Here is an 18026-nt window from a genome sequence, read left to right on the forward strand (position 1 = left end):
GCCATGTCCACTGGGGGCGAATGTAGAGGCGAGGTGGGCGGAGTGGAAGGTGTTTGAGCCCTATAATCGTCCCACTCAGCCATGTCGGCGTCATTGTCGTCGTCATCTGTGTTGTGAGGATCCGGATCCTCGTCGCCAGTGTCAGGGCGAGCACCATCCGGTGAAGCCGGTGAAACTGGTGTAGGTGCCTGAGGAAGTTGCGGTTGAGGCTGCGGAGGAGGCAGTGGTGCTGGAGAAGCAGGAGTAGAAGAAGGAAACCTGCGGTTATAATCATCCAGCATGTGCTGAAGGTTCATCACCAAGGACAGAGGTATCTGGGTAACAGGCTCTGAAGGCACCGGTTCGGACGTATCAACAGGAAACAAGTCAGTCCCATCTTCGACATTGTCCACCACATCACCCTCGTCACTATATTCCTGGCACTTAATGTTCAAATCCGAAGGACTTGTTGCCTGTTTAAATAATCCTTCCACTTCCGAATCGTTTCCGGATTCTTCCTCACCAGACTGGAATAATTTGTCTGGAAGACGAGCACCACTCCTCACAGGACTCAGTTGGATGAGTGGTATGGTCCGCAAAGAAGAAGCAGTAACCACTGTGTAGATGGAAGCCGTCTTTGGTAGAGGTTGGTGCGACGCCAACGAGCCCATTGGCGTAAATGCGGCACCGTCAGCAACACCCTGAGGCGACTTGGACGGGATTTTCTTCGTCGACGAGGATTCCTTGCCCGTCGACGGGCCCGTCGACGGAAGCGGGGCTTTGTTCGTCGACGAGAGTGGAGCTTTGGCCGTCGACGACGAAGGCGTCGACGGTATGAGAGTCGTCGACGAGGCCGTCGACGAAGTAATGCTGGTCGACAGAGACGTCGTCGACGGGGGCACCGTCGACGGGCCCGTCGACGGAGTGCTGGGTGGAGGCTTGGTCTTCGTCGACGATGGATGCGCCGACGATGGATGCGTCGACGGCTTCGTCGTCGACGGGGCGCTGAGTGGAGGCTTGGTCTTCGTCGACGGTGTATGCGTCGACGGCTTCGTCGTCGACGGTCTATCCTTGACGGTCGTCGACGAGATCTTCACCACTGAAGAGATGGGTCTCACCTTCGAGGTCGCCGTCGACGAGGTGGTCGTCGTCGACGTAGCGCCGGTGGACATGGAACATGTCGTCGTCGACGTGGAGGTGGTAGAAATGGATTTCGTCGACGCTGAAGACGTCGACGGGCGCGACGACGAGCCCGTCGACGAGCCAAAACCAGATTTCTTACTGGTAGGTAAGGCTTTGGGCGCAGACGTCAGAGAACCAGGTCCCGTAGACGTGCCCTGAAGCGAATCCTGTGGGGAGACAATCCTAGAGGACTCCAACAGTCTACTCTTCTTGAGAAAAGGAGAAGGAGCCTCGGTCTCAGACCCACGCTTCTGAGAGGACTTTGAAGCAAAAGATGACAGGCTCTCCACATCAGAAACCACAGACTCCGAAGTCCTCAACTTCTGTAGCCACAGAAGGAGACGGGCCTCTCTATCTCTCAGAGTCTTAGGAGGGAAAGTGCGACAGTACTTACAGTTTTTCACCTCATGGTCTGGGTAGAGACAGTAAATGCATTTACTGTGTGGATCCTCGTGGAAAAGGCGCAGTTTACCACATGAAGGGCAGGCTTTAAACAGAGATTTCTTGTTTGAAGACATTTTCTTGAAGAAAAAACAGGTAAAGTTGAAGAAAACTGAGCAGAGCTCAGGGAGACTCCCTTCACACGACGTGCGGTAGAAAATCTGAGGACTTGGGCTTCTGAGGAGAAGGTTCTAGAGGAGGCTACAGCCTGATTGGCTGGAATGTGATCCAACACATAATGACTCTGATATGCTACTAAAGTGAGTTCTCCCTTAGGCTTTTCAATGGGCCTATTATGTTCTATGGTACTTTTAGAATTTACAATTTACTGCACTATATGTATGTATATTTTTATTAGTTATATTTTTCATGTATACATGCATATATGACTGCTATTTTATGTACCGTGGGACTCCCACTTCGACGACGGGGGATATTCAAGCATGTGAATCTATGAAAGACACCCCTAATACTGGAGAACTGGGTGTTTCTTGTGGTCAGCATTTCTTGGGCGCTTGCGATGCAGCCCTAGCCTGTAGTATATGAATATATATCTAGGTGTGTACACTCAGATCCTTCTGTGAATGTGCTGATGTCTATGAAAAACCAGTCACAATACAGATCTCCTCCTTTTATGACTGTGTAGTTTGTGTTGTGAAAGTGCCATATGTTCGGAGGTCCATCGCAGTCCAGGATTCCCCACCAGAGGAATAGACTGTGAGTATAACAAAGCCAAACTCGTTCTTTTCCTCAGTCTGTTCCATACCTGTGCTGTACCATATACCATATTAATCTTGTTAAGGCGGGTGTGATGTCACGCATATCTGTGCATGCAAGAGAGTATAAGACGTTGCAACAGCCCCTAACCCATTCTCCAAGGGCCACGCTGCACATTTCCAGGCCGCATTTACTCCACACACAGAGGCGGCAATATTTGCATTCCATATCTGCCTCGCATATTAAATACAGTAGTTATAAGGGTTCCTTACTATAGAGCCGCTCCAGATATCCCAGGATTGTTGCAGCTAGAAAATGGATGATATATAATTAGGCCGAGGCCAACAGAGCTACACTAGAGAGCGGCCATCTTGCAGCTGGCTCTCTAACACCCCCATGGAGTGTGTGCTTTTAATGGACAGCTATAAAAATAAAGGGACCTTATTGAACTAAAAATGCACTTGTAGATATTTCCTGCTGCGCTAAGCAGAATTCATACATTAAAGACTTTAAAATGTAGAAAGCATTTATTTATCCTGTTCTTAAATTTTGTTGTGTAATTAACATCCCAAACATTTTGAAAATTCTACGTGTTCTTTGGCACTTAAAGATAAGCCAGACCACTGGTTGCCTTGGCTCAATTGAAGAATCATTTTAAGACACTGACAGAGTGAGCAATTGTCCAGAGCCCAACCTTCCAAGGGGCCTGGCCCCTGCCAGCCTTTCACAACCATTGCACCAGCAGAGATTGCCCAGGTGGGGCGAGTGTGTGCTGATTTTTCAAATACTTGACAGTGGCTCTTCTGTATCTGGCATCTCTGCTGGGACTACTTCCTGGCGCACAATACTTTGTGATACACGTGGTGGGCCGTCTTGTCTGATTTTAGAAATTGTTCCTCCTTGTCCTACTCCTCCTTATTTATCTGATTTTTAGAAACTACTTTAAATCAGTTGCTGCATCTTGTCACAACTTTATCCTGCTCTTTAATTTTCTTTACTTGGTGAGCTAGGCTTTCAGTTCAGAAGTTAATGTAGAGTCCCTGACGCATACTTGCAGGCAGTAGTTGGGCCTTTTTGGTGCTTTGAGACTACAGACAGGTTTTGGGTACTTCACATCCTGATATTAGGTATGACACTGTCACCCACACCATCTGCTTAACCTCAGTAACTTTTTTAAGTTTGACATTTAGTCGAGAATGAGGTGAGCCAGCTGTTTTCATTAAACTTCTGTAACTGAGCAGAAGGTGAAAAAGTCACATACTTAAATGCAGTGATTAATTTGTAAAACAGTAAGTCCAGTGACCCCGCGTTTTGGTCAGAAGACTGGAAGTCCTTCAAACATCGGGGCTGCAGAGTACCAAGGCTGCATCATAATTCCACAACAGATCTGTCACTTACCACCAAACATTCCCTGCCTCTTTCCTCTTACAGATTCTTTTTAATCCCTGTTTTCTCCCTGTGTCACTTTTTCCCGTCTTTCTCTTTCTTTCCCACTTTAGTGTTTTTCTCTCCCTTCCTCTGGGTGAAAGTCTGACGAGGAAAAATAAGTGCTGGTCCCTAAAAATTAGTGCATGTGGACCCAACCGGTAACCACCAGCTCAAATTAAGTACTGCCTTACATTTTCCTAAACTGCTTGCCATGGATTTTAACATATTTAGAAACATTATCAAAGTTTTATTTTTTGCTTTCTACCCAAGAAAGATTGGGTCGAGGGGAAGCCCTAGGCACTGTGATTAAGTCCATCAATTTATTATTGAACAAGGACATAGAACAGCTCCTTAATGTAGCGTTCCAAGAGGAAATCCCATTCAAAGTACACTGAATAAATAGTACAATCAAAAATAAACAAATTCTCTGAAAACTATTAGTAGGGTATGGCCTCTCTTTAGATGTGTCCTTAAAATGACATTTTGTCCTGAATGCTGACCCTTTATCTTGAATTTTTACAGTCCTGCTCTGAATTTGCCTGCATGTTAGTTGATCCCCCTAATGTGAAGTTGCTGGTTATGAAAACGATGCAGGCCTGCCAGTAGAGTTCCACCCAGATGTTCTTGATTTAATCATATTTATTTTGGCCCTGGGTACGACTTGCGGTGGCATTTATGGCACCCTTATGTGGTCAGTGTAGGTCCTGGAGTCTATAGAGAAACGCATTTCCATCATCCAGGTGCAAGAGTATGAGAGCTTAAACAGCAGTTCACTTTTTCAGTAGAGAGCTGGTACCAAGCCGTCTTTAGGTCTCGCACCTAGCGACTCCGCGCAAAGCGCTGTTGCTAGCGAGATCTATTGTTGTCGACTTGCCTTTGAAGGGGGACAGGAGATGGGCACGCCCAGGGTGAATGGAGGTCGTGAACGCGCCCGTGAACACGCACAGTTCGCGATGTACCCATCTCCTGTCCCCCTTCCGTCCTCTCAAGTCTCATTCATCGTTACTTCCACTTCTCTCCCCCCCCCCCCCTTGTCGGCTCAACGGCCAGTCAACGCACACCGAAGTGGTCCTCACTGGCAATCACAGCACACCTTGGCATCATTTACAAGTACCACAACACCCCTGATCAGCAGCAGCACCTCTGGGGTTCTTACCTCAGAGTCCTCTCTAAACCGCGGCAGGGGTGGAAACTTAAGCTTCATATTCTCCATGTCCCCGAGCCTAGCTGGTGCGCAGGGTGTTAGAAAGGCATCTGGGTTCGGCAGAGCGGTTATGACGGTAGTACAGGTGCCATGTGTCCCTGCCTTGGTTGGCCTGGCGGCCCCCTCCCTGGGCCGCACGAGCTGCGCAGCACCCATAGAAGTACGGCGAAGTCTGCAGGCGTCGCCACTGGGCACGAGCCGCAGGCCACGCCGATGTGCATGCTCACGGCGTACCTACAACGCGCGCATGGCGCTCCCCCACTTTCCCTTGTTTCGGTTCCTCTTGGCGGCATACCGAAGGCTATGACTCAACCGGGACTGACCTGGCGCACCTCCCGCAAAACTGAGTGGCACCTGCCCTCTGCTCACTGCCTTTTTTTTCTTTTTCTGTCTTTTGGGTTTCTGTTTATTTAGAAGCGTGATTCCTATTTCATAAAAGCCAACAAACGTCACATGGGTTAGAATAAACGTTCGCATTCCTTAATAATATTTGATGCACATGCTTGCAGAGCTAGTTAGTGGCGTTTTTATGTGCCCAAATGCAAGGAAGGAAATGTGCTCTTTGGCCACCATTGTAAATGTGAAATTCTCATTTCCGCTCTGTGATTTGATTGATTGGTTTGATTTATAAATTTGTAGAGCGCGCGAATGCCCATGGGCGTCATGACACTGGGTAGATTTAGAGAGACTCGGGATCCGACAGAACAAGATCTAGCTGGCAGTGAAAAGCCATGTTTTCACTTCTTTCCTGAAGGAGAGCTGTGATGGACTATTTTTGATGGAAATTGGGAGAAGGTTCCAGGCCTTCGCTGTATGCAGCAGGAAGCTTCTCCCTCCCCGCCTTGCCATTCTGTGTTTTGGGACCTGAATCAATTTGGCTTGGCTATATCTAAGAATCCTAAAAGGCTCATACAGTTTGAGATGAGTTTTTAACAACTGAGAGCCACATCCATGAAGAGCTTTAGACGTCAGGCAGATCGATTTAAACTTTATTCTTTTGTCGATTGGAAGCCAGTGGAGGGAATTTAGTCTGTGTGCAATTGGCTGAGACTTTGGGACGTCCAGCACCAGCCTCGCTGCTGTATTTTGCAGGCGCTGAAGTTTTGCTAGGTATTGAACCTGTACTCCAGCATACAGGGCATTCCCATAATCTAGCCTTGATAAGGCCAGAGCTGTTACCACCGTTTTCCAGGCATCAAGGGGGATAAATGGCAGGAGCTTCCTTATCATTTTCAGTATGTACCAAACTGAAGATGCCATTTTGTTTGACTGGGCATCAAATAAAAGTTTGTTGTCCAGTGTCATACCCAAATCTTTCACTTTGTTTATTGGAGATGGGCAGTTGCTCAGACTATCTGGCCACCACTCCGGGGACCAGTTGTCTGGATCTGACCCTAGTAACATTACTTCGCTTTTGTCTCCATATAATTTCAGGCAGTTACTCTGCATCCATTGTTTGACTTGCGTCATGCAGTTATTAAATTTATCAGCCGTCTCTTTAGCATTCTTAGCAATGGACACCACTATTTGGGTGTTGTCGGCATACGAAACCAGAAGGAAACCACAGTTCCTTATAATTGCCTCTAAGGGTGCTACATACAAGTTGAAAAGGGTGGGGCTTAAAGAAGACCCCTGGGGTACACCACACGGGGAGTTGAATGGTTTGGACTTTGCCTCCCCCAGCTCAATTGTAAAAGTTCTGTTGGACAGATAGGATGCCAGTAGCTTACGTGCCGAAGTATGAACTCTGGCTTCGGCCAGACGGGTCAGGAGTGTCCCATGGTTGATCGTATCGAAGTCCGCCGATATGTCCAGAAGAACCAAGGCGACCTTTCCTCCGGCATCCAGTACACTCCTGACTTTTTCTACTGCCATAAGCAGAGCTGTTTCAGTTCCATGTCCCTCTCGGAAACCAAACTGCGAGTGGTCTAATAATTGTCCATCTGAGAGGAATTGGGCTAGCTGTTTATTCAATAGTTTCTCCAGAACTTTCACAGCAAAGGGTATCCTTGTAATAGGTCTATAGTTACCGGGTTCTTGGGGGTTGAGATTTGATTTTTTTAATAATGGCATCACTGAGATGGTTTTTCATGCGTCATGGAAGAGGCCTGATTTTAATATTTGTAGAAATCGCTTTTTTAGTTGTTCGCTCAGCAGTTCGGGAAATAACTGCATCACCTTCGGTGGTCTTAACAAACTGCAAAATCTGTTCCACTGAGGGTTGCGAGAAATGAAATCAGGGATCCTGTTTCATCTGGAGAGGTCCCTTATTAGGTTCAGTGTTTGGCCGTACGGGTAGATCCTTGTCAGTCCTTTTAAAAGACTCATAGACTGAGGTCACTTTATTGATGAAGAATTGGCCCAGATTATTGCAAAATTCGGAGCTAATTACTGCCGAATTATTACTGTCAGTTTTGTTAGTTTTTTTTACGGTGGCGAAGAGTTCTTTACTAGAAATATTTGTTTCATTAATTTTTCAAGTGAAATATCTACTTCTTTCTGCTAAAATCAGTTTTTTGTAGACAGCCAGGGAGGTTTTATAGTCTTCTTTCCGCCCTTGGTCGTAGTTGGTCCTCCATCTCTTTTCGGCTTTCCTACAATTTTGCTTTTGTGTCCTAAGTGATTCAGAGAACCACGGTTGAGAGGGGGTTTTCCTCCTAAAACTGACTTTTCTTTGAGGGACTGCAACTCTAACTGCTGAGTTTATCCAGTTTGTGATTTGATATGTGGCAGTGTTGCTGTCTGTGGCCAGTTTGGGAACTGATAGAAGAAGTTGTTCCTTTAATTTCGGGGAGTCTGTTCTAGACCAATCACAGTGTATGTCACGCCTGGGTTGTAGGGCGGGTGCAGTTGCCTCCTCTTTCACCTCTATGGAGAAAATGATCACCTTATGGTCTGACCATGGGACCAGTAGGGTTTCCACTATTTCCATGCCACTGAAGGAGGTAAAGATCCCATCGAGAGTGTGCCCTGCTTTATGAGTATCCTGCTTGACCATCTGTTCCAAGGCTATGTTGGCCAGTGCATCCCTCAGCACTGTCGCGGCTGTGTCAGAGCTTTTTTCTAAATACAGGTTGAAGTCGCCCAGGATGGTATAGTCTGAGCCCTTCACTCTGGTTTCTAGAAATGGGGTAAGTAGTTGGATGAGAGGTGTTTTGGCCCTAGGTGGACTGTATATCAAAAGGCCATTAAAGGTATAGTTGCTAGTGATATTAATCTGAAAGGCTAGAGTCTCACAGTCTGGGTTACTGCCCTGATAAGCGCCCTTAACCCTCAATTTGTTTCTAAGTATGATGGCCTGGCCCCCCCCCCCCACCCCCCCCCCCCCGTTTCCCTTTACTGTCTGCCCTGATTATAGAGAACCCCTCCGGAATAGCTAAGGCTAAATCTATATCCGAGGCCTCGTCTGCCCAAGTCTCGGTAATGAATATGAGGTCAAGGTTTTGGGTTTCTATTAGTTACGCCATTTCAGTGTTGTGCTTAACTAAGGATCTGGAGTTGATTAGTCCCGCCTTAGTGATATTTTTATTTAACCTATCAGAATGTGTCTGGGGTATAATCCGCCACTCAATAGGTGAGAATTCGAAAGCACGTTGGCAGGTCGGACATTGTTTGGTTTCCATCTGCATCATAATTGTGGAACCACATGACCTAGTTCTAAGTGTGAGCAGCTCAAGCCTAGAATAGCTAATCCTCTCTGGGCCTGTCTCTTTTTGTGTAGGGGTTGTGGCCCTGTGAAGAACATCAGGAGCGCCAGCTTCAAAGAGCTGATCCTCTTACAGAGGATTCATTGTTGCCCTCTGTCAGGGTTGGACTAGCTGAAACATGCTGTCATATCCTTTATTAGCTCTGGTTTTGGTGCAGCTAAAATAACCGCAGGGACATCGGAACACCACCTGTGTGCTTTTCCTTGGACAAAGAGCTCAACTTGTTCAGAATGTCAGCAATCTTCTACTTGTTTGTTTCTGCTGCTGGTAGGTATCTTTTGGCTCCTGCCGTGGGCTGGGCGGAATGACAGGTTGGACCCGCCTGCCAGAAGAGACCGCAGACTGCACCCACACCTGAACCTAGTGGGCAGCCCCTGTCGACTGCCTAACTGCCTATATCTCTCACTCTGTGGCCGCCAACTAACGGCGGGAGTGCAGGTCTCCGACCTCTTCCTTGACCTCTTGAAATTTCTTTGTAGGCAGAGACGGCACGACTTACCAACACATGAGGGGAGTACGGGTACAGGTCTCGGGTGACGTTTCAGAATGGTTTCAGGCTGTGGGGGAAATGCCTACCGCTGACCGCTAGCCTCGGCTTGCTTGCACCTTCACAGGCTCCGTCTCTCCGGTTAGTGTGCCCATGACGAGGTAAGTAGGGAAAAATGAGGGCTTAACTTTTTATGGCTCTTAAATCCCATGAGGAGAGATAGTGGCATACTTGTACTTCATGGCGCCTATGAAAACAAGCATGGCCGGACACTGTATGCTGGAGGCCTTTTTGGGAATTGCCAGGTCACTCAAGGGCTTTTGCTCCATCCTTTTCAGACCCAGAAGATACAAATTCCACCATACGGCCGTCTGTATACAACGTTTAATGTCAGAAATGCCAACAACGGGGACTGTGCTTTCAATGCAGCATCAGGGTGAGGTCTGTGAGTGCAATCACTAAGGGCAGGCATTTCATTCGAAGAGAAGAGTGCCTCCAGCCCAGATATTTACCAACTGTGCTCACACCAACAAACCTGCCCCAGGTCAGGTTTCCGGTGGGCCCAATAGTGGCGCATTTAACAAGCATTTGCAATGCAATAGGTCTCGCATTTAGGCGAGTTTAAGCTATTGGCATTGTTAATGACAATTCCTTTTATTTATGTTTTAAAAATTAAAACAAAAATAAAAGGCATTGTCATTTGCAATGTCAATAGCTCAAACTCTGGTAAATGCAAGACCTATTGCATTGCAAATGCTTGTTTTTTCTTGGGTTGTGTCCAGGGAAAATCCATATGACTTGGCATTGCTGAAATTTGGGGTTTGCAGCCATCAACGTTCATGTAATCCAGCCAGATTTATACTACATCCTGCTCATTATATTTGGCAAATAGCAGTAATTCTGTCTTGGTGGGGTTGAGGTTCTGAAAGATGTTGGGCATCTGAGCGGGATTTGGTGCATCAGTGTTTGAGCACTGGCTGTTTGGAGTGGAGCATGTTGATGAAGTTGCGCAGGTGACCCTCAGGGCAACAATGATTCATACCTTGACTGCCGCCAAGGGTGTCATTACGATTTGCCTTCTTTTGAAATCAATCAATCATGGTTGGTAAAGTGCTAGTACTCTCCCAGGAGGGTCTCGAGGTTGGGGGTGGGGGTGCTGCTGAGTGCCTAGGGGGAGGCTGGTGATACCAAAATATACGTTACAAAAGTTCAATTTTTCTTGTTACTGGCAAACCTTGACCTGGGGGACAACTTGGGTTTCCTTATTATATAATTTTTCATCAGATCACTGCAATTATTGCTGTGCTTAAATCTTTTGATAAATGCATTACGGTTTTCCGTGTTCTTTGTATGACGAGCAACACTGCGTTGGCAATTGGATAGTAATAGTTAGAAGTGTATATATTGAGGGGTAATGTGGTGGCCAGTGAGGTTTTAGCTGCTTTGTATTGTTTTGTGCTGCTTATTCAACTTGTGTTTATATTGGTTACACTTTTTACTTTAGAACTTGTAAAGCGTTATCTAAATGTTCTTTTATGCTAAAAGCTCAGACTGTAGATTCCATCTTTAGAGCTCCTATAAGATTGTCTTTTACTGTACTTGGTTATATGGTTGATGAAGAGCTATTAGGGTAACAGCTCAAAACATGTTTCTGAGACAACCAGACTCCATAAGGCCAGGTTTCTTCTCAGTAAAAGACCCCTGATTTTTAACCATACAAACTAGGGGCGGGAATAAAAGAGTGGCCAACTAGTTGGGTATTTTTAGATTTCCTTTCTCTTTCCGCTCCACATCACTGCACTACACTTAGTCTACAATAAAAAGTGCTCCTACGTAATTCGCAAGTCGCAGCACACCTCAATCCATAGAGGATTGAGATGAACCCCAATGATGAAGCATGCCACCTAGGAGCTACCCTGGTGGGTGACGGGTCTCTAGAAAAAGTCTTTTTTTCTACGCAAGAGATTACAACGAATTCTTGCTGTATCCTATCGAATTCCCTAAGGGCAGGTTTTCCTCGATATACTGCCCCTTCTTCCTAGCCAAGACATGAGGACCATCTGCAGGAGTAATCTCCTAAAAATAATTGTTGTGAATAGTTATCATATAGAGACCCCCTAGGTTAGATGTTATGTGTCTATGTATAATGCACAACTCACCCAAGGGTGTGTCCAGGCGCTGAAGCTGGAGTTGAATGTTGTAGTCAGAGTGGGGGCTGGGAAAGAGACCGGTCTTCAGCAGTTCCTTGCAGAGCTCAAGAACTGAGAAGGAGGCTTGGATGGACAGGGGTAGATCATTCCAGGCTTTAGCAGCGAGGTAGAAGAAGGCACAAATGCCGGATCTGGTTTTGCTTATGCAAAAGGTGGTTGGGAGGTGGGGAGAAGGGGTAACGAGTAAGTGTCCGGCTGAAGAGAAGTGTCTCTTAGGTTTGTAGAAGTTTGTGGTTGTTGAGGTATGTAAAGCCAGTATTGTGCAAGGCTTTGCATGTGTGCGTGGCAAGTTTAAAGAGTGCTCATTTGTGGATTGCCTTGATGCGAGGGCTGGGTGGGAGTTTGAGAGTGAGCCTGTATGGTCTGGAGTGTTCTGGTCAGTTGAGAGCCAATTCCAGCATGAAGTGCATTGCTGTAGTTCAGCTTTCTGGTTATAAGGTCTTTGGTGATGGTACTGCAAGTGTTGGTGGGAAGCTACTTTGGGCCATATGTATCAAAAAAGTTTAGCGATTGTCAAATTGCGATTGTTGGACCCGGCCTCGTGGCATGGTCCTACCCCTCCCGCATGACGGGCCCAGGACGACATCAGGCCTCCAGCAAGCCTCGGTCACCCCCTTGGCACGACCCTACACGAACTACCAACGAGAGCATCCCACCTGGCGAACCACGGCTCTCCCCCCTGGAACACGGCGTACCCTACACGCCCCAACGCTGCCGGTCCGGTTGCCATTCCGGACCACCCCTACAGGCCCGACTCCATCTTGGACCCATCACGTCCCGAGCACGTGGCCTCAGCCCGACCCCGGCCAAGGCCCCAGCGAAGCCCCGACATCGAGGCACCAAGATCCACCCAGGTGGTAGAGTGGCCACTCAACGGATTCAAGAGGAGGGGAGTTTCGATGGCCCTCCAGCCGTCCCCGGACGACTGGTATCGATCGCCCTCCGGCCTCCCTGGGTGCTGGCTCCACCCCCCTGCTGGGTGTCTGGACACCCTCACCCCGGCCCCTCTGACCCCCAGGCGCGAGGGTCCGGACATCAAAGGACTCCCGTCCTATATCTGGGCCAGCCCCGGAGTAGGACGCCAGTTGTATCCTGGAGTCAAGAGCCCTGCTGACGCTGTCGCGGCTGACCCCGAGAAGAACTCATTAGCCTGAACCATCTTGGGTGCCTGCTGGCGCTGCCGCGGCCCATTTTAGCTGAACCATCTTGGGAGCCTGCTGGTGCTGCCGCGGCCCATCTTAGCTGAACCATCTTGGGAGCCTGCTGGCGCTGCCGCGGCCCATCTTAGCTGAACCATCTTGGGAGCCTGCTGGCGCTGCCGCGACCCATCTTAGCTGAACCACCTTGGGAACCGGCTGGCGCTGCCGCGGCCCATACCCGCCGAAATCACCTCGAGGCCTACCGGCGCTGCCGCGGCTCGACCTCTCGGGACCCCCCGGCTCGAGGATTGAGAGCTGTGCGCAGGGTACCCCCTTCCATCACCAGTACTGAGACTGTCCCGCTACCCTTTCCCTCATTTATAAGACTTTCTAGATCCCTTGATCTGCCTGTATATATCGCTGAAGATAAGCACCCTTTATTCTTGATAAAGCCTAAGAACTTATCCTCTTGTGTGGTGTCCATTTGTAGTGGTGTGGTTACTCTGCTGTACGATCCTAGGAGAGGGCCCTCACCCAGGAGGCCTCTCAGTAACGCTCGGCTACTTCTAGACGGAAGGGTGGACCTAGGGGTGGTCAGTCAGACATCTTCTGCCTCCCCCGGGACCGCCTTTCTAACAGCGATTTTTAGCGAATCGCAATTAGAGAATCACAAAATGCAATGCTGGATTTTCTACATATTCCTTGTTTGCGAATCACTAATTGATATTTGCAAATAAGGAATACCTTCCTATTCATTCCTTTGGGCTAGGAGGCCCATATGAATGAAAGGGAACACATTCTCAGTTTGCGATTACCAATTATAGAATCACAAATTGAGAATGCAGTTTCAAGGGTGCCAAAAGGACACCCTGTTGCAACCCTGAAATATGTATGTGTGCACATTTTGTGCACATACATGCCTTAAAGGCATGTATGTGCGACATATGGTACTTTTAAAAAATCTAAAAAGTGCTTTTTTAAAGAAAATCGCATATTACCTCCAACTTGAAGTTGGTGGTAATTTGCAATTCTTTAAGGCCAAATAGCAAATTTCTGGTGCTTCCTGAATTGCATTTAAGGGATCGCAATTTGCAATTCCTTAATTGCATTCGCAAAATAGAGAATCGCAAATTTTGCCGTTCTCTATTTTGCAATGGCCTTTTGGGATAATACATCCCAAAAGGCTTTTTCCAATCCGTAAACGGACCGATTCTGAGAATCTGCCTGTTTGCCAACGGGGAAAAAGGCTTGATACATATGGCCCTTAATCATCTTCGCATCTGTAGTGTGTGGAAACAGTCAAGGTGAGTTGGTTGTTGGTACTATTTCGAGGTTCTTTGCAGTGGTAGCTAGGAGGAGTGTGGGTCTGAGTTTGGCAGGCCACCAGGTGGAGTACCAGCGCAAGGTGTCTTTGCTGAACATTACTACCTCCATCTTGTCTGTGTTAAGCGTGAGGTTGTTGGTTGTCATTCATCTGGTGACTTTGGTCACGCAGGCAGAGAAATTTGTCTGGGTGTTTGGCATCTTGTTGGAGAGATGAAGAGTATAAGCTGGGTGTTCATCAGCATAGGATAGGATATTGAATCCGTTAGTGTGGATGATATTGGCATGTGGTGTCATGTAGGGGTTGAACAGAGCAGGGCTGAGGAAGGATCCCTGTGGAACACTGCAGATGAAGTTTATGGTGTCCGAGATGAAGGGGACCAGGATGACCGACTGGGAATAGTGTGTCATGAAGGAGCAAAACCTTCAAAGTGCAGGACCTTGGATGCAGGCTTCTTGCAGTCTGATAAGGATGGGTTGGTAGATTGTGTCGAAGGCTGCGGAAAAATCCAGTAGAATGAGGGCAGTGGTATCCCCTCCGTCCATGATCTGGATGTCGTCCGTGGCAGCAATGACAACGGTCTCTGCATTGTCATTTGGGCTGAATCTAAATTGAGGGTTGTGGAGAAAGGTGGTTGTCCGTGAAGTAGATGGCTAGGTGTTTATCATCTTTTCCATGACTTTTACCAGGTAGGGAAGCGCAGAGCTAGGCCAGCAGTTGGCCAGCGTCATTAGGTTTGCTGACAGTTTCTTGTGACTCGGGAGGTACTTGAAGCCTTTTTGTTCATTAAAAGGCTTTTTTGGAAGCCAAAGTTGTTACTTCTACATCAACTATCCCCCCCTTTTTATTTTACCCCTTGTAGTAAATTATAGCCCAGAAAGAGTAGTCTTCATATTATAGATTTCAATATTGTATTCTCTGTATTTCACCTAATCGCATGATCTCTGGGAATAGACGTTTCTCTAATACATTTATTTAAAAGCCTTTTCCATTCGCTTTACTACAGGGTAGATACTTTGTCCCTGGTCCACAGTAGATGATGGTCTAGTACCTCACAGATGTACACAGAGGGATGGCTCTTAACAGAGATGTAATATTAGTTATTATACATCTAAGAGCCTATATGAGCTTTAAGGTAGAGTCTCAAATGAGATTGTAAATGTTAATACGCCAATGCTGCAAGTCAAGTGAGTTTCAACTTTAAGCATGGACAGAATTTAGAGGTTGAAGCTCACATTAACAGTAAATTATGGATCTAAGTTAGCCCCTGTGTCCATTTTCTTATTCAGTTGAACCAAGGATAATATAAGGATAAACTTTAATTTTAAAGCAGTAAGTGCCTTACCCATGGCACTTACCGGAGTACCTTTTTACTCTCTCTACCATGCCCAGAAGGCATTGACTAATAACTGCTAGATGGTGAATCCAGTTAAGGTTCCAATTGCGTTTCAGATGGACATATTCATTTTGTTAGGCACAGGGAGATTAATTGATTTGCCCAGAATCACAGGATTGTGAGCGTCACTGATGAGACGCTAACCGGGTTCCCCATCTTCCAGTTAGACCACTCTACCCATTAAGCTGCATCCCCTCCATCATTGTACCGGAGTAGTTGGTCTGCCAGATAATATTCTGTTTTTAATACATTATCAAGTCAGGGGATTCTGAAGGAATAAAGGGGCAAGGTACAAACTTGACTTCTTCCTTAACTAGGAAAATTTGGGATCGCCAGGGCAGCATATGTTTCATGATGAGGCCCTGATTACGGAATCACTAAAAGGCCTCCATAACTAAAAGGCCTCCATAACTAACAGAGTCTAGAGCTGAACTAAAATAGAATGCTTCTTTGAGCTGCCCTCCAGAATTACCATCACTGAAGCCTGTGTTCAGGATTACGATCAGAGATTGGGAGCACTGGAAGCCTTGGCACTTTCTTGAAAGGCAGGAGAATTTAAAGACCATGCAATCACAGTGCCGAAGAGAATGTTATTGTCACCATGCTCTTACAGTTTAATAACAGGGTCCAGTAAAGAGTGTTCCCCTGTGGGCACATTTATTTTGGAGCTTGGTGATAGAATACATTAGGAAGTGGTGTCTGATCTGGGGTTGCCTGAGGTTGTAGGATCCTGGTGTTCCTGGACATAAGCCAAACCATTAAAATGATGAGGCCAAAAGTACAGTGTGTAAAGGCGGAGCTTTTGAAATTGTACATTACACCATCTCTTTTGTACCATGACCGTAAAAGGATTTTGAAGGGGGCACAGCCGTATGTTAGCACAAGCTGAAGGAGCACAATGCTTTCTAGAGACCAGAAAGAGGGAGCTTAGTGAGTCGACCATGGGGCAATCCACAGCTTGAATAATGTGTACCTAATGTTTATCTCTATTAATGTAAAGGTGCCACCTCGTAACACAATGGGGAACAGATAACGGAGTGCTCAACACAAACTGTGTCCCTGTGGTTTTTCCTCGTCTTTTTCCACCTCCCCTCTTTTTGATGCACCTGCTCTTCTTGTTATGTGTGTGAAAGGTGTGTTAGGAGTATACTCGCACATTTGGAGAAGTGCTTGAATTATGGATCATGTGGAAGTCAATTTTTATGCTCGGTTTACTTTTTGGTTCTAAAACTTACTAAACAGATTGGCCCTTAATATTGATGCAAGAACTGCCATATAGAGTTTTAAAGGCGGAGAAAGTACAATGCAGCTTTCTTCAAGGGCGTGCAGGCGTGAACATGTCAGGATTTGGCTTTCCAAGCTTTTTAATTATTTACATCTTTTGTTTTGTTCATATTTAAATTTTCAATGTATGATGCGCTATTTCTCACCCTTGCTGTTGAGGATATCTCATTGGTATATGAACAACTGTGTCTATTCAGTCGATTAGGGTGGTTTTTAATTATATATATATATATGTAGGATACATTGAAAAATAAGACTGAGGCCCGTTGTGACCGGTCTCGAAGAAGAATGGAGAATGTAGGACTAAGAGTACAATCTTGCCAACATATCGATATTGCTTTTTATTTCTCTGGACATTTAAAATGAAAGCTGCCATAATCTGAGATAACGTACCATCTTCTATCATAATTCGTACTCTTATGGCCAACTATGTATAGTTGTAGCCTCATCTTTACATGGAGAGGGTCTAGTTTGATTTGAAATGTTGACCATGCTTTGTTTTTTACAGGACTGAAAGGCTGGCTCGGGATATCATGAAGGACATGGGAGGTCATCATATTGTGGCTCTGTGTGTACTCAAGGGTGGCTACAAGTTCTTTGCTGACCTACTGGATTACATCAAAGCACTAAACAGGAACAGTGATCGATCTATTCCCATGACTGTAGACTTTATTAGATTGAAGAGTTACTGTGTAAGTATGATCATATCAGCCCTATTTATGCCTCTTTACCATTTAGCAGCTTCCTCATACTTAAACAATCTAAGATGTTTGAAGAATTATGAAAGATTTGCTTTTTAGGATGCAGAGCACCCCTAAAATGAATTGCTTATTTCAAAGCTTGGCTGAATACTTTAGCTAAAGTGCTTTCTTAGTTAGGTAGGCATATTACGGGGCATCATAGTGCAACAAGAACTAGCCAGCATTGAACAGCAAGTTCTGCGTCAATGCTTGGATAATGGCACAAAAGTAGATTGAGGAATAAATAGTCATAAACTGTTTAGACCTGCTATGGGAGGAGCATATAAAATGTCAGAGCAAATTTGGCTCTGTTGATAAATAATAAGAGTATTATGTCAATGATAATGTCATTTTTGTTCCCGTCGTAGCAAAGTGAAATATATTCCTGCACATAATCTTCTTGTTACCTACCTAACTCAGTTGATTCTGCCATGTTTGGCCATCAAGTTATTTTTACAATTCACTCTGTCAATCTAGGGAGATTAATTTTGGGATCCTATTTTTATTATTTGGTGTAATAATTGTATTACAATGTTTGATTTAATGCACTATTCAGCTCTACTTTTTCAGTTTGTTAACAGCAGTGTTGCTTTATGTTGTGTATGTTTGACATACAAAGCTAACCACCTCTGAGGGTATCCAGGTGCTGGAGCAGGCTTGTAGTCTTGGTACTAAGGTGTGGGGTGTCCAGCCTGCAGAAATTAGTCGAAGAGCCAGGTCTTCAACTTCTTGTGGCCCTGATGTGTTGGGAGATGTCGTTCTTGGTCTTAGGTGCAATGTAGGAGAAT

At 46.1% G+C, this 18026-nt stretch overlaps 1 protein-coding gene across 1 annotated transcript in view; it reads left to right on the plus strand.

Moving 5' to 3' along the window:
- Positions 1–18026, plus strand: part of LOC144829431 (hypoxanthine-guanine phosphoribosyltransferase) — an 887535-nt gene that overhangs the window by 287153 nt on the left and 582356 nt on the right. Inside the window, exon 3 of the mRNA XM_078688569.1 lies at positions 17007–17190. Within this exon, the coding sequence (XP_078544695.1) occupies positions 17007–17190 (184 nt within the window). The remainder of the gene's footprint in view (positions 1–17006; positions 17191–18026) is intronic.

The sequence above is a fragment of the Lissotriton helveticus genome, chromosome 4_1 (assembly GCF_964261635.1).
Source record: "Lissotriton helveticus chromosome 4_1, aLisHel1.1, whole genome shotgun sequence".
Lineage (NCBI taxonomy): Eukaryota > Metazoa > Chordata > Amphibia > Caudata > Salamandridae > Lissotriton > Lissotriton helveticus.